General features: G+C 43.8%; 1 protein-coding gene across 1 annotated transcript in view; it reads right to left on the reverse strand.

Moving 5' to 3' along the window:
* Positions 1–22326, reverse strand: part of CLEC3A (C-type lectin domain family 3 member A) — a 144408-nt gene extending 122082 nt beyond the window's left edge. Inside the window, exon 1 of the mRNA XM_069652878.1 lies at positions 22113–22326. Within this exon, the coding sequence (XP_069508979.1) occupies positions 22113–22227 (115 nt within the window). The 5' untranslated portion in view covers positions 22228–22326. The remainder of the gene's footprint in view (positions 1–22112) is intronic.
* Positions 22327–23592: the final 1266 nt, after the last annotated feature.

The raw sequence follows: 23592 nt of genomic DNA on the forward strand, positions 1-23592 counted from the left end.
AAGAACAATATTAAGAGAGGGAGGACGAGAAATGAATAGAGTGTAATTTTATTAAAAAGATACATTGTATGCACAGGACCACTAAAGTAAGCATTTACTGCTCTTGGGTCCCCTGTTTGCAAATTTCAACTTAGAGAAAATGGAGTTCAAAAGGAAACAGTAAATACACAGGAAATCAGCTTTATTCTCTCCTTTTAATCTCTGTGCTGTGAAAAATGTAAAAGCCACTTGCAAATTAAGTAGTGCAGATAGCATTTGCAATGGATGCCTGCATTTAGCAGGTGCTAAACACAGGCAGATTGTATAGGAGTCCATTAGTTTAATGTCAGCATGAAAATCTCATGCTGGCATCAAATTGAGAGTTTTGCAGGCAAAAGGGCAAATACAAGAAGGAAACGTATTTTCCCTCCCATCTCCTTCTCAACCAGCAAAAAGTCGATTTGTAAAATAAGGCATGGCATTGACCGCTTTACTACTTGTTTTTTACGCTTTGCTATACCACTCAACCCCTTATGATATAAGCCTGCCCCCCATGGTGTCGTCCCATTTGCTTAAATGAATCTTTGCAACATCTTGAGAAAGATGCAACATCTTGAGCAAAGACAGGTTGATACAGCTAGCATTTGTCAAATGTATCCTCAAATACCCCAGTAGAGCCATCATATGCCTGGCATAGTTACCATATGGTACTGTAGGACGTAATCACAGACATGAAGGTTCTATCATACACCAAAAGCAGCCTTTAATTCTAATACTGCTCAATATAAAACGTCTAAATAGATTAATAAGTACATCACAAATGAGTCAGTGCGTCATTGAGCAAACCCTGAGTCACATGTATGCCTTTCATTAAATCAACCGTTGCCTTTTTGCCTGTTAGTATGTTCCTACAACAAAAGTGGAAACTCACTATGTATTTCTGCTTTAAATTCTATTTGTTTTACAAAAAAAATAATGGATGTCTAAATGGGCAAACCAGAATAAGAAACAGCTTCTCTTTATCGCCAGCAGACATGCCAAATAAATTGCACGTGTGGGTGTGCATTTCACTACTTCTAAAGAGTCTTTTGCAGCACCAACATGGTAACAGCAGGAAAGAGGTGGCAGCAAATAGCAAAGACAGGAGGACAAGGTGGAATGGAAAGAGGGGACCTAGCAGGGCCCTGTCTGTAGGTGTACAGACGCAGAGGTGAGGGGTTGTGCAGTGCTACGTGATCTAGGAAACATCACAACTGAAACGGTACCTATAGAAGTGTCAGGAGAAGTACAAAATGCAATTGTCCACAACAAGATCTTTTAAATAAAACAAAATGGTCAAGAGGAATTTCAAATCAAATCTTTCACCCACATTTGCAATCTGTGGTAAGCGCCGCGTTTTAGGAACATTGCTTTCCAAGTTTGGTGAATGCTACACTGGCACTCCATGCACTTATTGGTTAGTAAAATGACAGTCTTAAGGCATCGCTGATGCACATTAGATCTGATCTAGTCATGCTACTTTGATTTATAGAATGGAACAAATTCCAGTACATGAGAGCAATGATGGAAAGGACCCTGCCTCACTATGGTTAGATAATACGCGGTATCGGTGACTGCATTGTCTTCATAGCAAATTCACTGAAGATTCAACTCATAAGAATGTAATCCATCATCTTGATTTCTTTTTGCCTCAGTAATGTAAATTGAATATGTGACACAAGGCAGAAGCATACCTTATATTGGTGAGTTCACCAGTAGATGTGTTCCTCTCTCCATGCGTAAGATTTGTAAACATAATAAACGGTATGCATGTTATTCATTTTTTGCATTTTTATTGCATTTTGATGTTTGTCTTGTTTTTGGCAAATGTTTGATTGTTCCATATAGTAAATTGGTGTATGTTTATTTGTTCAAATAGGGAGTCCTACAAATGGCATTCTATATTTTTGGTCCTGAGGAAGTTGCTGAAATCACAATACACCAAAATATGTTTTGAACATCTGCAAGGTTATTTTTGAGACTATAGATAGAGTTTATTTTTTAAAAAAATTGGTGTATATGGAACAATTGACCATATTGTATACATGTTTGAAATAAAATATGTACTTAGATTTCGAAACATTTTTACATGGTGAATTTATCATGAAATATTTGGTCTGTGATGCTCTTTTTGACTTTCATTCCATGTTATGTTTGTAGTACACTTCATGTCTTGACACATGTAATAATCACATTTGAAGTATTTGTTTGTCATCTGATGTACATATAAGGAATGCTTTATATTATTTTTGTCATATGTTTGAATAGATGAATATGAACATTTTGACAATTGAGGAATGATATTCAAAATAAATGTGATTGATTCATAACAATTTTAGTATAGAAGGCTAGCCATACGATTTTGAATCAGAGTACTATAAGTGTTTTTCTAACCAATCTTTATTGGAATGATGACTTTATTAATGGAAAACAAGAACAATTTTGAGCATATCTGTGGTTGCTAAAGCAGTCATAATTCTGTCACCAACAAATCAGCTCGTAAACACAATATTTACAGACCATGTGTTATTTTTTTTTATTGGGTTTCAGATCAAATAAAACATTAACACAATCATTCTAAGCTATCAGGATTGTCCTAAACCTTTTTTTGTCCCTGTGATGGACTGCTATCTGGCGAGGGTATGAAATACCTGGCTTTTTACAATTTATATTGAATAATAAAATTAAGTTGGTATTTCATCTCAGAAAGGCTGGTCTGCTTATCAGATACCATTTCATAAATCTCCATGCCAAAAGCAAAGTGTGCCCTTGTGCCCTGCTACACCAGTCTCCTGATCTGCAGCACCTGAACTTGTGTGGTAAAGACCAGGCTCAGAGTTCACATGTACCCTGTTTGATAGCTGCAGTGGCACGTTGGGCCTCATTCTGAGTTTGCGGTCTGGAAATAAGGGTGACGGTTGCAACTTACCGGCACCCTTTTCGGACTGGCAAACTGCAACTCTGCCTGCCAGGGCCGTTGTGCCAGCAGGTCTGGCCTGCCAGGTGCAATGGCCCCAGAAAGCAGCATTGTAATGTCCTGGTGGCAACAGGAAGTCAGGCGCCGAATTCGGCGTTACGAGGATAGCGGCAACCCGCCGGTTGCACTGGTGGATTCCGGCCGTCCTCGCAATGCGGTCCGTTTTCTCTACAGACAGAGGTTTTATTTAATTCCTACACCTGTGATTCAAAAACATGATATTTGTGTATCTATCCATCTGCTATCAGTATAATCTTGATGAATTAGCCATACCTGGTTGGTGTAGTGACTGCTGGTGCACACATACTCAGGTAAACCATGTGAGCCCATGCCATCTATGCAAAGGCTGTCTGGATTCTGACTGGACCGCCTGTCTTGACAAGACAATAGGCAGAAAAGCAGCTTATTTTGATCCACTAGCACGTTGGGTAACGCCCCTCTCTAGCCCAGGGAACACTTAGCAGGAGAGCTCCTGTGGACCAAGCTTCAAAGAGATATTCCTATAACTACAGCCAGCCTCACAGCATGGTGTGGCATGCTAGAGGGAATTTGAAGTTGAAGGCCTGGGATGGGGGCAGTAGTAGAATAGTCAGAAATGATAGAGAATGGTTTCATCATCTTGATTTCACCTTCCTGTCTCTTTCAGTTCTTGCAGGAGAAAGGACTCTGGATATAATGACCAAATTCAAGGGTCACTGGTCACAGTGATAGGGATTGGACCCCTTAAAGCTGGCTTTTTTTTGTCCAATCCCATGTGGCCTTTCACCTTCATAAGGAAAACGTCTCCCACTCATCGCTTGATTCATTTTCGAATATGAAGAAGAACAGAACAAACTATTTGGACCTTTTTGGGTGAGTAGCCCTTTCAAAAGATCTCTGCCACAGGGGAAGACGGAAGCTCTATCCCCTCAGCAGCCCAAGGGAACATTGGGGGTGACTGCTGTTCAATTAAGAACTGCAATGGTACTCAGGCTTCTGACTGGTGTGAAAGGACTCTTGCAGGTGCCAGCCAGCTTCCTCAAGCTGAGAGTGAAGAGGAAATTGACCTATCTTTTCCTTAAGCCCCTATATTAGGACTGATGGCACCAAAGAAGAAAAGGCTGCTGGATTCCTGCACGCTGCCACTTTGAACCAACCTTGAGATCAACTTAACTGTGTCGGAATGCTTTCTAAGCAGGACACCCAGTGCTGCCTTTGTCACTCTCTCCAAACTTCAAACCACTATGTTGCTGCATTGAACCAGTTCACCACTGCATCATGCCAGAAGCACACATATCTGAATCTGGCTCCAACAAGAAGCTCAACGCTCTGTAAGTCTTTGAACCAATGAGTCTGGGAAAAGTACCTCGACCTAAAACCACCAAGACCGTCATATCAGACTGACCGAGACCTCAACTTGGAATGCTGGAAGCATCATGTCACTTCTCAATTCCACCCAGCGCTAATCAACATATCGAACCAGCTCGACCTTTGAACCTAACCTGGTGGACTCTTTGAACTGCTCGATTCTTCCACCACGCCAATCTGCATAGAGTTTCACATCAAACGTGACTCGACAAAGACTCACCACCTGGATCACTGTGACTCATAGCATTTGACCCACACACAGAGCTCTGAAACGCTATCTGTTTTTGGGACCTTAGTGGCTGCTAAGTACCATTTTTCACCTTTTTCAAAGACATACTTTTAATGTGACATTGTTGCAATTATTTGCTCTTCACCGCTGCTACAGTACCCAGATTTTCTTCAGCTTAATATTTTGCATTGTCTGTGTTCCTTCCACGGGGTAGGTTTTTGCTTGTGCTTTTATAGTCAGTTATTTTGTATTTTGGTGTGTTTATTTAAAGTATGTATACATTTGTACAGAACCTTGATTTACATTCCTTTGTTTTGGAGTATTTTAACAATGCTGTTTTGTTTGCAACTTTCATTATGTTCACACCCTCTTAATAGTTAGCACAAAAGGGGAAGGAGATATATCTCTTGACTGTGCCTGTTTCACCTTTATGACTGGGAACACTGTTCCTTTGTATTACTGTAAGGGCTGAATAAGCAGTTTAGCCACTACTCACCCATGTGCTACTGCAAAGCAACGTTCATTTTGTCACAGTCCTCGTAAATTGTAAGGAATCTTGGCACATGCAATGTGGCACCATGAGCAGTGCATGGTGGTGTCCAAGTTATTATTGTTTTAGGAAGTATGAGATGCAACCATAATGTTCCTTTACACAAGTGGTTACATTGAATTTAAAAATGTTTTTATAGCATAAAGGGAATGTCGAGGAGCCTTTTAGAGCTATGGACCAACATACATGCTTGTCATCTCAAGCTCTCAACCATCCCTGTCTAACTTAACCTTAGCACCACTCTCACCCTAATCTCCTTTCTGCAGTCTCTTCTCTTACATTTCCTGACACAGCCCTTCAGTGTTTTGCTCCTCACTTATCTAATCGCTCCTTCATTGTCTCCTGGAAAGAATCTTCCTCTCTTTCTCATCCCCTTCACTTTGCTGTCCCTCAGGGTTTTGTCCTCGACCCTGGTTTACTTTCCCTCTACACACTCTCTGGATACACTTATTCTTGACTATGGTTTCATGTACACTAATATGCCAACCACAATGATATATTCCCGGCCATTCATTCACTGATTCAGCCCATGAGCAACTCTCTTCCTGACCTTTCATCCATCTACTCCTGCATGCCTTCCTGGTTCCTTTGTTTAAATCACCACAAAGCTGAAATTGTTTCCTGCCTCTGCTTCTATTACCCCACCCCCATCACCATATCATGACCCCCTTCAGCTTTCTGTTAGCCATCCAGGGGCACAATCTTGGTTTTATTTTTGACTCCGCTCTCTCTGTCAAGCCTGCAATTGCCACTGTTGCTCACTCCTGTCCATTTCATATCTACTATTAGGAACATTTGCCATCTTCTGACCTTTACCTCCACCAGGATACGGATAATTACTGTTATTCTCTAGGTGTCTGCTTTCATAATTGTGACAATCTTCCACTCCGTTTTATTCTTGATTCCTTAGTTAGAATCCTCTTCTGCCTTCCCACTGCTTCTAACATTACCTTGTCTCTGCTGCATCTTCTCTTGGCTCGCCGTGAAACAAAGGTGTGAATTCCAGGCCATAAGCCTCATCTTCAAGCGCATTCATGCATAGGTCCCTCTCTTTGTATCCCCCTTCACTTGATCTTTGCTCTGCCTCCCAATTTCTTCTGTCTGATCCTTGTCCCCCTTGTGTGCCTTCATGGTTCCAATCCTTCCAACTCTTAGCCCCTAAACTCTGCAATCTGCTCCCCCTGGATCTTTGTTCTTTACCTTAGTTTTATCTTTTCAAGAAACGTCTTAAATCTCACTTCAGTCTTTATCTCCCTAAACTTTCTGTTTTATCGCAAGCTTTTCACAATGTTTTACTGTATGACTCACTCTCATTTTGTTAGTACTGATGTAATCATGTTCAGCGCTTTGGATGAAAGCACTGTATTAGCTTTGTAAATAAAATGCATACTTGGAATAAATACATACATTTCCCATTGGACATGATATTACAGCATGGAAAGATGGGCACTTTTCACCATGCCCTCAGGTCCTCAAAGTACCCCAGTTTATCCACTGGGAATGGCTGTATTGGCTACTTTGCAGGAGGAATGGCTTTCACTCATGTTCCAGACACCTCCTACCATCTATTGAGTCCTATGAGCAAGGCTGTGTTCATAACCTGTGGCCATTGGTCATGCGAAAGACACTCCACTGCCAACCTATGTGGCCAATAGGCATTGCATGAAGGCATGCATAGTGGCCACTTTGTGAGATGCTTGAATTTGGATATGCCCCACGGACCCCAATACATCCTTTTTTGGATGGTGAAATGAACAATCCAGGCATCATAAACTGCAACGTGGGACCGCAAAAAGAACTGCAAGCTCAGCATATATGTAAGTGGATTTATTTCCACATTTCAATGAACTTAAGACAACAATGGTGATATTTTTACCAGATTTACCTAAGATTAGAAAGTAGATCATTAGCTACCCTTTCATGCCAGTGCCTACCTTGGCACCCCTGAGATGTGTCCTGCATGCTGCATTATGACTCATCAAAGTACTCCACAAATTCATCCACACCACCCAGCCCTCATAGAACTGCACTGGATCGCACTGCAAGTTGTATCATCTTCAAATCCTGCTGCATCATCTACAAGGCTATAACCATGAAGTGCCCGAGCTATGTCACTGAGAAACTCAGCATCTCTGGAGGCCTGCCATACACCAGAAGTATGTATATGTGCAGACTTGAACTCTACATTGGAAGGAAAGAATCAATCAGAAGACAGGCCTCCTATGTCCATGCCCAAGAATCTGGGACCCCTTGCCCATCAACATCAGACTCCCCCCCCTCACCTCTACAAGTCACTGAGAAGCACAAAACCCTCCTAGGTCCACACACACTCTCCACTCCCCACCCTACATGAGACTCTGTGATCTAATCCCCACTGCATGCACCTGTGGTTTCTTCTAAATCCCTGCCAAATCGCCCATCCTCCCCTTCCCCTGCTAGTACCTCCCTCCCTTGTTGCTCTGCTTCCCTCACCACATTCTTACTACTATGATTGTAAAGTACTCGGTTTCTTCCTGAAGCTAGGTCCACACTCAGTAAATACCCTAATAATAATAATAATAATAATAATAATAATAATAATAATAATAATGATAATAATAATAATACAAGTATGGTGCAAATCTGTCTATGTGTTGTTCCTGTAGGTGAAAGCAAAAAATGTTTGCTTTGGAAACTCAGATTTTGGATAAATCCTTATAATGTTTGCATCATGGTCAGAACTTCTTCAAGCATTGCAGAAAATAACTTCTCCTGAGGTCACCAGCATTCTTTGAGCTATAGGCAAAGTTGACTAACCATACCACATGGGGAAATGCATCTGTAGACCGACAGACTGCACTACAGATGAATCTTTATTAGAGAGTCACCTTATCTCTAGTTGATCGCTGAAGGTGCTCGAGCATTGAATGTGTGATAAAAGCACAGTTTAATGCAGATGACATCAAGTCTGGAGTTTTTTCTTCGGTTGTTAGGAAAGTCTTTACTATTTACATATGTCTTTCAGAGATATTTTTATTTAAACAGGTTTTCAGTGACACTACCTGTCTGTATAATCCATCCTGTTAGGTTTTTATACAGGTTTCTGCTTCTGTGATCCCAACTCAGTTTCCATACAAACTGCACGAGTATGTAGGCCACTTGAATTTTGCCTTTGGATTTTGTTAACCAAATACTCTGTCCATGGTAGATAGCCATGCTGTGGAAGCATGGACCCCAATTGATTGAATAGTAATATAGCAATATGCAGATCATGAAGGATGTGGAGGATCATAAAATAATAATTATAGGATGCATAAAGCGGAAACTATGGCCCGGAGGCATCTAGGCGCTGGGAAGGAGAAAGCAGCTCACAGAAACAAAGCCTCAAAGAACTAAAAAACAGAAAGAGAGCTGAATAGATTAGTCTTTAGTGCGTTCCTGAAAGGAAAGTAGTCAACCAGATCTCTCAGATATAACAGAAGAGCATTCCACAGACTGGGGGCCAATACTGAAAAGGAACGGCCACCAAGACGCTTACAGTGGAATATAGGAATCTTCAGAAGACAGTTCCATTCCAATTTCTTTCTCAAATACTGAGGACCAGCATTGTGAAGGGCTCAGTGGACAATACACAAAATCTTAAACTCGATCTGTGCTACCACCGGCAGCCAATAATGCGGTTTTCCGAGGGAAGCAAGGGAAGAATTTTCCTCAGAGCTTTCAGTTTTCCAAAGGGGGCCCCACAAATGGTAGAAATCTAGGCTTCTCGTGATTTGTTAGGAAGGAGTTTTACACCCAGACTCTTGAATGAAGCACAGGGCACAGGACAAGGGCCGAGAGATTCGGGCCAATATTGCAAGTTCCAGAGGTGATCCCTTCCCTCGGGCCCAAACACTAGTACCTCTGTCTTGTTCCTCTTTAATTGGAGCCAATTGGCCACCATCCAGTAACACACATTCTCCCAACAGTCACGAGCTGATTGGGGGATGCAGTTTGAGGAGAGTCCAGCTGATAAATCAGATGTGTATCATCAGCATAAGAATAGAAAAAGAACACTGCATTCTGTAATGAGCTCAGCCAACATACAAACATAGAGGTTAAACAAAAGGGGAGATAAGGCCAACCCTGCGAGGACTACACAAAACAACGTAACGGGAGAAGAGAGACACGCTTGTAAGGATACTGTCTGCACCCAAACCAAGCCAGGAGAGATCCGGTGACACCAGCATGTTCCAGCCTGGCCAGAAGAATCTCATAATCAACTGTATCAACAGCTGCAGAGAGATACAGGGGAATACGTACTCCAGTCTCTCCGCCGTCCTGGAGCAGCACAAGATCATCCAGCAATGATATCATTACAGACTCCGTCCCCATCTTGGGATGAAAGTCCGATTGAAAAGGGTGAAGACAATCATTATTTTCAAAGAATCTCGAGATCTGAGCCGTAATCACTGCTTCCATCAGCTTTATCATTGCTGGAAGTAAGGAGGTAGGCTTGTAGTTGGCAGGCACTTGAGGATCCAAGTTGGCTGTTTTTAGAAGTGGTAGTACTACTGCATGTTTAAAAGCAGCCGGAAAAATGCCCGTAGAAAAGGAATATTGTACTGCATCAGTCAACTTACCCATGGCCCTTTGAGGAAGGGCTTTCAAAAGGTGGAGAGGAACCGCATCGAAGGGTGAAGCTGATTTAAGACATAAGAGAGCAGTCCAGGTAGTTTCCTTGCATATTGGGTCGAGTTTAAAATCATTTGGCAGAGTAGAAAGGGCTGAGCCAGTGCTAGGACAAATTTGCACAGTGTTCCCCCCCACCCCCAGTTTGCTGATCTGTAATGCCCTTATGAATGTCAAGAATGTTTTCAAAGAAAAAGGTGCTAATTTAATCACACCTAAATTTGGCATCAGGAGGTACAGCAGGATTTCCCGCAGGGCAGGCTGAGAGTTATTTCGCCACTCTGAATAGCTCTCGAGAAGCACACGCTGCTTCGGTTATTTGAGTGGCATAATATTTAGCTTTGTCAGATCAGATCATTTGATGATAAGAGAGCACTGCTTGCTTGTACAGGTTACGGGTGTCTAGTTCATATTTCAGTCTCCAGTTCCTCTCCGGACGCCTACACAACTGTTTCTGAGTTCGGGAGTATACCAAGCCTCAGAAGGCTTCAGTCTACCAAAGTCAGGGAAACTAGGAACTACTTTGTCAGTTACTGATTCAAGAGAGTTAAGAAAAGAGAACAAAGGATCATGACCCCTCTCGTTAAACATTCAGCATTCCTCAGAGAATAACTCAGTCAACTCAGTCAGGTCGACTTTATGCCACCTTCTACAGAGCTGAACACCATGAGAAGCCTTCAAAGGACAAAGCGGAACATGGTTCAAAAAAGTCATTAGGAAATGATCTGACCAGGTCACAGGGACCGGGATGCAACTAGAGACCATTCCTGCCTGAGCAAAAATAAGGTCCAGCGTATTGCCTCTCTCATGAGTAGAGAGGTGGTTACACAAGACCAAAGAAAGATCTAATAAACATGTCACCAAGTTATTGTCATAGCCATCCCAAGGATCATTAGGATGTAGATTAAAATCATCCAGCACCACCAAATTAGGGTGTGCCAGACTCAGATTGGCCACCAGTTGAGAAACATGCATTGCAAAATCCACAAGGCTGGCTGAAAGCGATCTATATTGCAAAAGGATATGAATCATCGTATTAGCATTGATATGTGCTCCAATCAACAATAGTTCGCAGGGTAGAGAGTCAGCCACTGGAATAGCGAGACATTGATAAGCGTCACAATAAATAATTGCTAGCCCTCCACCTCTACTGGGGGGGGGCTGTCAGCACACAATACAGCATAGGAGGAAGGCATGATTTGGCGCAGATCTGGGTCAGAGCTCTCGGAAAACCAACCCTCTGTGATGCACAGCACAGAAATTCCGGCACAGTATCTTTCAGTATAAAGTATATAAAATATCTATGTGCCACCGCAGATCTAGCATTGACCAGCACACAAGCCATGGAGGTATGCTCTTCCTTCTCTCCTCCCAGGGTGTCTCCCTCAGCAGGTCCAGACCCGAACCCCATGTCTTCCCTACCCACACCCATGTCTTCTCTACCCACATCTATGGCATTCTCATAAATCAGGGTCCCCTCAGGCGTGGGTGGGGTGGGATAGGGAGAGTTTTCTAGATACTAGGAAATATGAGGGAAACATTTATTTTTTTCGGCCGTCCCATCTCGATGTCACTAGTGTACCCCTGGTGGTTGTTACATTTACCTAAATCTCAATCGGCTTTAGCTAGGGCCCCCTATTTCTATCTGCATCAGGCATTGCTGGTTGCCACAATCTGGCAGTGCATGTGCTCCAATTTAGTTGAGTATGGACATTCTGCCGCTCACTGGTGACTGAGTCAAGGCCACAGCCTCTGCGCCAGTGGATCATGCCAGTCTAATCCGGCTCCAACAATGGATAACAGCTCTGCACCAGAAGTGGTAAAAGGGGAGAAGGCCTATGCCCCTCGACTGAGGAGGATGTGACTGAAAATAGATAAGTACCACCATGTTGATCCTGGAAGCAATATCTCACGTGAGGCTTCATGGACATGGACATAGATGGTAGAATATTCCCTTGAAATAATCAATACCATTGTTCCAGAGAAGACAGGAATAGTGTTCGAGAAGGCCCATGAAGTATTGTTCGACATATTAGGTCAAACGTCAGTAGTGGATTTAAAGAGTCTACCTGGTGGGCTGAGGGATTTGAGGGTTTGAGAATGGGTTAATGCTAGGAGATGTCATCTGGCATCAGTCTCCAAATCACAATGATGCAATACAAAATTAGACTAGTGTTGGTGCTCTCCTCTGCAGTCCTTGGACTACAAGCAATCATGGATCTCTGTACCATGTGCCCATCATATTACTGCCATATCCTGAACTCTGGATCAGACCCCTGTCAAGTGTTTTACAACATGTCTGTAGGATATATTCCTTTGCTGACACGAAGCTCCATCACTGTGATTTGGAGACTGATGCCAGATGATATCTCCCACCCTTTTGACACCCTGGGCAGGTTTCATCATTAACCACTTGCATCCTGAAGAAGGACGTACTAACCCTGTGGCTGAATTATTAGCTTCCCTCCGACGACCAAAACATATATCGATTTTATCGAATAAGCAAATTGCTATTTGATTTTGTGCATAACACTCATTGAGTATCAAGATAGGTGTTAAAAATGTATGGAATGCTGTGAGTACTGTTGGGTTTATGTATAACCCTTGTCATGGAGATATGTACATTAGTGAGAGTATGAATAAAAAATTAAATAAATGGTGGCGTATGTATGTAGATGTTGAAAACAAAAAAAGATTGTTTGCATCGAAAAGACATTTTGTGTGAACAAATATTGTGAAGCTGTATATGAATACATATATTTTTGTGATACTGCCCAGATATATGTTGTCCATATAAAGAAAGGTTCTAATCTGATTTTCCAACGTCCATGATATTATTGTTTGATGTATTTAGCCTGAATGACCTGTGCTGAACAGGTACCCTTATTTTTTAAACCATCGCTCACACTGCTTGCTCCATCTCATTCCTCCCGCCTCTTTCAAACCACCACAAGCACCACCATCTAAATCCACAATGTTGTATTGCCCCAAAGCTTACCTCTTCCTCTAAACTTCATCCACCCACTTCCTTCCTACCAGCCTTATCTGAGATAAGCCTACACCTAACAGAAACCAGACAGGCCTATCCTCATACCGGCAGCTTCTACCATGTTCCACTCTGCCACTTCGAAACTGGTGCCACCCAGTACCCTGGCAGCATGACCTTGACAACCTTGAACATGCCATGCACGAGCATGACCTTTGCCTTGCCACATAAGGCTACCATTGCCTCCATCGTCTAACCACCTTGTATCTTACACCCACCTGAAATCAGAGTCCGGAATACCAACTTGAGATACAGTGCCAGCCATAGCCCTAGACCTGCCCAGAAAACACAACCTGTTTTACCACCTCGTGACTCACACCCACCTGAAATCAGAGTCCGGAATACCAACATGAGATAAGGAACCACTCCGCCCCACAACCCTGAACAGCCCCTGGATCCCATGTCAGGTGCAGCTATCGTTAAATTACCACTTAGAAATGCCCTGCCGCCAAACACCCACAACACACCCCACTACTGTTCCAACACCGCTACAAAATCAACCTCTGCGCTGTGGCCTCCTCAACACTAGATCCATCACTGCGTATCCCCATAAAATCTTGGACCTCATCACTACAAAAAACCTGGACATCTTATCCCTTACAGAGACCTTTTTCTCTCCCTCAGCAGGCCCAACCCTCTGCTTTGCCATCCGATCAGGCTACGCCATTCTCCACTGTGACAGTCAAGAAAGAAAAGGTGGAGGTGCAGCCCTTATCTACAGAAATTCTCTCCCAATAAACGCATCTACATCAACCTCGATCCCCAACTGAGAAGCACTGTCAGTCAAAATCAAATGCTCACAAAACAAAACACTCACGTTACATCTCATTTACCCTCCCCCGGGCCCCATCATGTCCTTCGAAGATGACCTCCCTCTACTTATCACTACCAACCTCAAACCTACTACTCAACTCATAGTTCTAGGTGACCTCAACCTGGGCTTTAATTACACCAGTGATACAAACGCCACTGTCATAGCCACCGCCCTAGCAGCTTTTGGATCTACCCAAATCATCACAGAACCAACACACTCGAATGGCAGCATCCTTGATTGGCTGTGTGACCACAATTGCAACACTACCATTTAATTGAACTGTGCCTACCCCTGGTAGGCACACCACCACACTATGATCTACACCATCCCAGCCAATAGCAAACGTTCCAAGCCAGTAATCACCACCAGCAGCACCATGGCTCATAGCTCACGAAACCTGACTAGCGCTAACATCATTCCTCTCATAAACTCACCACTCCCCTCTTCACAAGACTCTACAGTCTTAGTGGACCACTATAACTCCTTTGTTATCAATGTTGTCAACCTCCTTGAACCTTTCAAAGCCACGAAATCCAAGAAGCTCGCACATCATAACTCCTGGTTCACCCCAGAGTGCCAGAGCTGCTAAACGAATAGCAGAAGCCACTTGGTACAAAACTCCCACCCGACGAATAAGAACCACCTCTCCTCACTCTCGCCCCAATACAAACAGCTCATCCTCACCTCCAAAGCCACCACTTACAATGAAAGAATCGCTAATGCAGCTTCAAGATCCCGGGAACCCTTCACCACACTAGAAACCCCTATCCCCCCCGCCCGGATGCGATCATAAAAGACAACGCTTGGCGTAACATTATCCAAGACACCATGACAGGATCCAATTCACAGCTCCAATCCAAAATTCATGCTAAACAGGTTTCTCAGCCCATCGACGGCCTCCTGTCCAGTCCTACCCGTGACGGCATCCCACCTTTCAAGTTCCAAACTATCAGCAACATTGACCTTGCAAATAGCATCGCTGGGCTCAAACAGTCCCGGTGCAAGGGAGACTCACTCTCGCCCTCCTGTTCAAAGTTTGTGTAGAGCCCCTACTCCCCCTTATCACTTTCATTATGAACTCCTCCTTCACATCATGTTCCATCCTTCTCGCACTTAAGGAATCCTGGATTGCACCGCTCCTGAAAAAACCTACCCTTGACCCAGCTATCCCCACCAACTATCGCCCCATCACCTCTGTCCCCTTCCTCCTCAATATCATGGACAAAGTGGCCTACCTACAAATTCAATCTATCCTAGAGCACTAACACATTTTAGGCTCCCGCCAGTCAGGCTTCCGCCCTAAGCACGGGACAGAAACAGCCCTCCTTGACCTGAAAAACAGCTTCACAGGGAATCATTGTCTCTGATCTCCTTCTAGACCTATCAGCTTCACTTGACCTCATTGACCATAAGATCCTCTGGCAAGCTCTCACCTCTGCTGCTCCCTTCTCCCCAGAAGCCACCAGCTGGATTGCCTCCTTCTTGTCAAATAGATCCTCCAGAGTATTTTCAGGTGAGGCTGCCGCCTCACTGACACCCAACTCTTGTGGGGTTCCCCAAGGCTCTTCTGTTTCACCCACCCTGTATAATGTATGCACTGAGCCCTTGTTTGAACTTCTTGATGCCCTGAGAATCATGTATACTCCCTACGCGGACGAAGCCCAAATCCTTATCCCCCTCTCTGGCGACCACCTGAAAGACACCCTTAGGATTAATGAAATCTATGAAACTATCCAATCCTGGATGGCTGCACATAGCCTCTTCCTGAACGACGAAAAAATGTAACTTCTCCTTGTTGGGGCCCCGGCCCGCTTGAAGAGTCTCCACCTGGAATACACATCTTTCGTCATCGACGGCCACAAGATCCTTGTTGCTTTTTCTGTTAAGACCCTCTGGGTCTACCTTGACTCTTCTCTCCGCATTTCCTGCCATGTCAACCACATTGCCTCAACAGCCAACCTTTAATTTCTACCGCTAACCATCTGGAAGTTGCACAGGCACTTATATGTTCGAACTTGACAATTGCAACACCCTGCCTTATGGTTCTTCTGAAAAAAACCTTTGCAAACTACAAACAACCCAGAACAATGCACTCATAGCCGCCCTTGACATTGGCAAACGGGACCATATGTCAGATGCCAGAATAACTGCACACTGGCTCCCTGTCAAGGATAGAATCAATCTTCAAAATTCTATCCCTCACCCACCGCTGTCTCTCGAATGATGCTCCTTGTTACCTTGTGAACAACTTGAAAAAATGCACCTCAGTAAGACCCACCAGAGCTGCCTACAGTCACCGCCTTGTCTCACCACGATTCAAACGAGCCAAATCGGTGGGCTCCAGTTTCCCAGTCTAAGCACCATCTCTCTGGAAAAAGCTACCCCTACATCTACGTAAAGAACCATCATACAACGTTTTCAGAAAGCACCTTAAAGCTCTCCTGTTCAACGGACTATTCCCTTCCCTGCCCTTCCCCCACTGAACCTTGTCTGTCTGATCTGTAACTACCGCCTAGATGCCTGTGGGCTATGCGTGCTGCTATAAATGTATACATAAAATAAACTAGTCTCTAGGACCAAAACAAGGGGGTGGTTAATTATCAGCAGTACCTTCTTGTGATGATTGGTCATTCAACAGCATCGAATCAGGCTTCGATCTGTTGTGCAAGTGGGCTGAACCAGGTTTGGGTGTTGTGCATCATAGCTGATCCAAGCATTGAGCGGCATCAAACCAGATCTAATACCGGAGCTCAAGAGTTCGAAGATGGCACTCGGGCGATGCAGGTTAGGATGTGTGCCAGGCTCTGTTGGAGGTGGAACTGGTTATGGCAGGTGTACCTGCTGGTTAGGATTGAAGAGTGAAACTCCAGGAGTTCACTTTGAGATTTGGTATGTGTTCAAAGCACAATCCTTGATATGCCAGTAGACACTTCGGCATGGCGGCAGATTGAGGTTGAGCAGGTTCAAATCATTAGGTAACAGCTGGGAGGAAGTCGACAAGTGATATACCAGGGGTTTGAGTCGAGAGCCGACAAGGAACAGTTGATTCGAGCAAAGCAGGTGATGGGCTCAGTGAGGTAAGAGGTGGCATCAAGGTGGGTGAATGGTGCAAGCATGTCGGGTCAAAGAGTTTGATTGCAGCAGCTGCATGGTTCCAGTCAGCAAGCCGTTGTTGAGCTGGGTCAAAGCATAAGTACATTGCGGTTTGAAATGCTGCTTGATTAGGTGCAGATTGTGAGGGACACCAGGGTATGTTCGACCTTCCAGGTGACTGTAATGATGCTGGTGACTGGATGCACAGATATGTTTAAGCGATTGGAGGCAGCATTGAAAGATCACTGTCTGAAGGAGTCTCCACGGGCCTGGTCGACTGGCGATGGAAATCAGAGATTCAATGGCATTTCAAAGACTGCAGATGTGATGGAGATCTTTTGGTTTGAGCGGAGAGGTGCATCATCAAACTAGTTTGAACATGCAGCAAAGTTGTTTGAGATGGTGTAGACCCAAAAGCAGCTCCTGAAGGTCGTGTAAGTTCAAAAGCATTGAATCAGGCTTCAATCACAGTCTGAAGTGGTTTTACTGGAGAACACAGGATTCCTGAATGACTTTGTCCACTGCTTACTGTTAGACCCAATCCAGGGGGTGGAGGTTACATTTTGGTTCCTGTTCACCTTCTCCCAAGCAAAAGGGTGTCTGGTGCACAACTGCAGGCATCCTACAACACATTGAGATCCTGGGTACCATGGTGGAGGCAGGTCTTGTCTCGGGAGGATAGCCCAGTTGTAACATGCTTGCCTTGGAAGCAAGACGACACGGAGCAAAACAGGTTTGATCTCCGGGTCCGCGCTTAGAAACCTCTGGGTATTAAGCACGTTTTAAATAACCTATCATAGCAGCAGGTTACCCCCAATGGTCCCTGTAACAATTAGGGGGCATGGTTTGCCTCGTGAGGCTCTACCTAGGAAATGTTCTAACCTGCCCTAACAAAGGAACACAGAGAAGCAATCCCCACATGCTACAATCCTGCCAATAGGTCAATGTCAGTCTTTCTGGGCCGAATACACAGAACCCTTCCACAGCTGAACTGGGCCTATGTGGCTGACACATATGTGATATCAAATTGGATGTGGCTGCAATAATTATGAACAATGGCATGCTGCTTGCCCTAATTTAGGACTGGCTTATATTTAAAATGCCTCTGCCAACAGCATGGGGTACTTAATCATCATAGTTTTGCTGCAGGGTTGCATATCATAAGTACAGCCCCTGTACTGCAGATACTATGCTATCACTGCACCTGAGAAATGGACACCTGTGACCTCTGAACCTGCTCTGTGCCACTGGTAGAGAAGACACTGTATATCAGGATACTGATGAAGCAGAGAACAGGTACACACTATGCTTTTGGCATGGAGCTCAGTTAAAGTGGAATACGATCAGCTGATTTCCCGTTCAGAGATGGCATTACCTGCATTGTTTTATTAAATTAATAAAAATCAAAAAAGCCAGTCTTCTACATCCTTACGAAATAGCAACCTGTCACAAGACCAGTGACATTTGACACTTTTTCAAGCTATTGCGATTGACTGGGGCACAAAATGGGCACCAGGCAAAATCTGTATACCTGTCGCCCTGAAGCCGGATCCTCAAATAATGCATCTCGTATGCCAGCTCCAATTCGAGATGTTATTTTTTTTGTTGTTGCAGCAATTCCAGTAGGTAGACAAATGGATAGCATGGATTTCGTGCCTCCCTCCCTTATTGAGTGTGGGATGCTCTTAGGTAATGCAATGCATGATATAACTAAACACAAGTGGTATCCCCTTTAACATGGAGTGAGAGCCATGTCTATGACTTCTTCCTATTGGGATTGCCTCTAGTCGGTAAAGATGAGAGTGTCTCTATTCGGGGCCATGCACAGGAGTTATAGATCTCGCCTGCATGATCCAGCAAAACTCTGTGTCCTAAGGGACCCTCACACATTTGCTGCAGCTTGCTCACTACTCAGGGTCCCCAAACCCTCTTACCAGAGAGCAATATTCTGCTCCGTGGCTTGCTTCTGTGACAGTTGTAAGGTGATTCTTGGATGTTCATCCAGCGTGACAGCGTTTCCAATCTAAGGCAGTATTCGAGATAACATCATCATAGATACGCCTTTTTGGAATCAGGCAGCAGGATGGGAAGCTTTAGAGTTGATAAGCAGGTCTATTGATCAGTCGATAAATGTATTCACTTCAGGGATCATTGCATGAACGCCTAGTCACAGGTTCAAATTCTAGTAGGTTAATTCAGACCTTCATCTTTCAGTGATGGCTACAATTAGTATCACTGAGTTGGGTAACAATAAGCATTTCTAATTCAGCATAAACTTGTCTGGGGGTTTAATGTGATCTACAAGTGATAGCAAACGTATTGCGCTTCTAGGAATCTGGCATGCACATTAGACGCTAAAAAGGGACTCTTTCCGCTGGTCCCATATTGACCATCTTTAAGACTGTCTGGCTGATAACAAGTATTGTCAAGAGAAGTCCCTGAAGAAAAAGAAAGGACAATTCCTTGGGATTCATGAAACATGTCTCGCAGCCAGACAGTCTATCAGACAAAATAATGTGATTGCAATCAACAGTCATTACTGGCACAATGCCTTTATGAGATTCTAGGTGACCCCTGGTGAACAGTCAGTAATTGCCCTGATTCCTCCAGACCCGTATTGTAGATCCACAGTCCGTTATGCAGTGCACATTTGCTGTGGTCAGAGATGCACTTTGCTTTCGCACTTTGCATCCACCTTCCAAATTCCCCCTGTTTCAGCAACTGCTGTCTCACATTACCATGTTCATGAGAAGGTGACTGGACAGTATTGTAAAGGTAAAGCTATGGAGATGAAGTACTTAATTCTTTGTTTCACTATGCCTGGCCACACCAAATGCCCAACCATAGCTAGTATGAACATGTGCCCAGTAACTGAGTCAAAGAACGGCACTTCCATCGAAGAGGACATTCCGACTCTAGTCATCTCACGCCACTTGGATCTGTTGGCTAGATGAATGCACTGGATAAGAAAGTTGAGAATCTCGAAAAACATTTTCAACTCCACTTAGACATTACCTATTGAAGTGGATTGGACAATGGAAGAGGGAATTGAAATCCGATTACCAAAACATCCATGAAAGTTGCAACAATTTATGCAAACGAATGTGAAAGAAGGAGCTGTGAAAGTCACGTTTGAAAGGGTCCATAGCGGAGCTAATCTAAACCCCCCCTCCCCCCATAACGTAGTATTGGCAATTCCTTGATTGTACATATATATATATATATATATATATATATATATATATATATATATATATATATATATATATATATATATATATATATATATATATATATGCAACATTCTAAAACAGTTACAGGGATGAGACTCTTTAAAATCAGAATAATGTAGGTGTTTCCATATATGTATAAACTGGCCCTTCTGATGAATGAGTAATGGGGGTGCCATAAAGGCTGTACAAATGTACAAATAAATAACCCACTCTCATTGGGGATTTCCCTTTACGTTGATTTGTGAATGTGAAAGCAGCAACTATGTCACCTGAGGAGACGCTAGATGGGCCACAGGAGAGCCAATGGCATTGCAGATCGTGGGGGACATCCTTTGGGGTCCAGAAAGTTTACACCATCGCTTCCAAATCATTCCCTGAGCTGAGGCTCAAGCGAGGATAGGAGGAGGACATTAAATGCAATGTACACTGCATTGCCTGGAGGCAGGAGTCTCAGCGGTGCATCATTGAAGGGACAATAAGAAACTGTGCTGGAGTTTCTGGTGACTTTCTGTCTACAACTCTCCATCAGTATTGACTGTTTTTTTTTTTTTTAAACATCTCACTGGAGACCATTCAAATATTACTCAGCCCACCTGTCCCTTCTTCAGCTTTGTTTGATTTCGTCCCGAGGTGGATTGTTGTTTCTGGTGTGTTGATCACTGGTTATAGGGCTCAGAGGGGTAGCCAGGATTGTTTAACAAATGGCACCTAAATCTAACGCATTTGGATAACCAAAGTCGAATTAACATATGTAAATGCCCACACATCGCTGCTGAGTGTGCATTCATAGATTTTGAGTGGGCCTTGCCCGTGCAGGCCCTACCCTGTCTACGGCTCGGATAGGGCTCCTGGCACTGTCGCAGGGGTGGAAGGTGGATCTTTACAGTCCTCTGGCGATGCTCTTGCCTATGAGGCCCTTAAAGGTCAACACTGCCTCTCATTGAAATGCACAGAAAAAATAACGTTTTTCTGACTTTGAGAAGATGTGGTTTGCTAGCCTCTTTTCAAGCCTCAACTCACAATCACCCTCCTTTCCTCGCTATTTAAATCATGCATTCTGGTATATTTTTATCACGTGAAGGCCCTCATATGTTAGCCCTTTATCGAATGCAACCCCAATCCTGATTTGACTCTCCACACGTAAAGCACATTAGTTTCCTTTGACTATGCTGATATGTTCTAGGTGCCTTCCTATATGTTTGTTTTCTTTAACTGTGTTTGGCTGGTAGAGCTGTCATTCGATTAATGCCCTGGCAACCAGCTGTTGTAGTTAATGTGTAATATTTGACACCACATTTCTCTGCTCCCATCAATTCCTTTCCCCGTTCCCCCCTGATTTATTTGTGATATAGAAGTGAGTTGAGGTGCAACTGATGTAAAGTTACTGTGGAATATGTGGACTCGTCAGAATGTTGTCTAACTGATTACAAATGCAAATACGTCTATATTTTAATACATGAATGCTCACTGAGCAATGTATTGTCAGCTAGCTCGGCGACAAAACACAATTAAAAAGTATGTTTTTTGTACAATGGAATGTTTTGCCCTAGTGCTTATATCGTGAACAATTGTGCTTGATCTAAGGGAAAGATTCTGTGATGAAGTCCATGGTGTGCTCCGAGGAACTCACCAATCCAGACTACATCATCTATACGACAATACTAATTAACACTTTGAAAAACATTTGTATTATAGTTTACAATTATCTGTTTTATTATTGTTATCACAAAATTAGCCCATTTTCTCCTTAAACAGAGTGGTATTAAAGAAGGTTTGCACTGGTTGGTGCAAGTGCAGTTATCTCCAGGGCAAACACTTCTCTGCTGCAAAGAAATATTCTTTAAATGCATATTTTAATAAGGGCAACGGATTGTGATTAATGCAAACGCTGCCCATGTGCAAAATGTTTTGAAGGAATATGTTTGCACTGGGACACTTGTACATTTACTGGCACTAACTTCTACTGGTGCAAACTTTCTGTTAAGCCTCCCTATGTGCTGCGCAGAACAGAAATCACATTGAGTTGTATTTTCTATTGGCACTTAGACAGGTGCCTATGTCCTATTCGTGCTAGAGGAGTCGCATAACGCGAGGCTGTGCTTGCCGAGACTTTCTCTGCAACATTCTCCTAAACCAGTTAGAATGAAAGAATTACCTTTTTCTTTGGATCTGCGCTTTTTGCCCGCTTTGGGTTTCGAGGACTGACTGAGGGCCAGATCCAGGAGTACGAAGGTGATGCAGAGGACGACAAGCAGTCCAGTACGTGCCATGGTTCCAGTCTGACGTCCGCTGCAAGTTACCCGAGAGCAGGCTGTTCACTGCTCCGCGCTCAGAGCTTCACTCAACCTTGCCTCTTGCAGGGCTGACAGAGGTAGGCTTTGTGGAGGCATCCCGTCACTGCTGGCCGCACCCCCTCCTCCCACCCCCTTAAGGAAATGTGCTAAAATGTGCACTTGGTCGTTACATGAAGGTGGCCCCTTGTTCCAATGCCTCCGTTCAGCTCTTATTTGCATTGCCTTGGCTTTATACTTGCAGCCCACATGCCTTACTTAACCTCTGCCGTGGCTGTCAGCAGAGGCTCAGCTTCATTAAAGGGCGTAGTGTTTAATCCGCACCACTCTTCTGAAGAGACGTTTTAAAGCGAAGTAGTGTGGCTGGATGCCAATACTTGTTACATTATACATTTTTAAAAAACTGAAATGATCCTGTGCACAACATGTCAAGAATATATATAATACTTTATTTAACGAATGTTCCTACGTAGCTTCTGAACACGTATCTTCAAATTTTGGATATCGGCATTCAAATAAAAAACAACAAAGTAGTAGAAATGTGGACCAAAAGGAATCTGGCGTTACTCAAAGTAGTGTATAAATCGATGCCGAGGTCATCCACAAGCAAAACCACATAACGGGAAAGAAGAGATCATCAGGTTAAGTGAAATGAGTCGTCTGGTCCAAAAAACAACTATTAGGGCAAGTACGTTTTTTGTGTTACTACAAAAGCCGGTAGCACTTTAGTAACCCGGAAATAAGCCCTTAATTTGGAAGGAGTATTGACACAGGAGTAGCCCATGGGCCCACACCTAGAAATAAAGACGCAGACACAGCGGTAATAAAAGTGTCTATTAAATGTGTAGTGTGTATTTTTTATTTTTGTGTGTGCAGTATATGTGTTTGGGTTAGACCATCCAGCCCACCATGGGGCTGGATTGAATGTTTAAAAGAAAGAAAGAAAGGAACAATGGAACAACAGAACAGAACTCCCCTGCTCAGAGATGGACTGGCCAGAGGAGAACATTTCGCAGGGAGGATTTAAAACACAACAGTTGAACAAAATACACAGAAAGAAGCAGAAGAAAAGTGAAGAGATACACAGCAGAGAGAAAGAAAATGTCTTACTGGTGGGGTGGGGGGCTGCTGCCTCGAGTGGCCCCCCTAAGGCCTATATTTCATATATGGCACTGGTGCGTGAGGAGGGAGCACCACAGATACTAAACCAGGGGGCTGATCTGCTTAGGCCATAGCGGGTGTTGGCCTCCTCGGGGGTCGGACCGGATGAGCACAGAATGATCAAGGGCCCAGACTGTGCGCAAGGTGTTGCCTGGGCTAAAATGAACAGCCCAGACCGGGCTG

This window comes from Ambystoma mexicanum, chromosome 1p, assembly GCF_040938575.1.
Source record: "Ambystoma mexicanum isolate Mex_15411 chromosome 1p, UKY_AmexF1_1, whole genome shotgun sequence".
NCBI classification, from domain to species: domain Eukaryota; kingdom Metazoa; phylum Chordata; class Amphibia; order Caudata; family Ambystomatidae; genus Ambystoma; species Ambystoma mexicanum.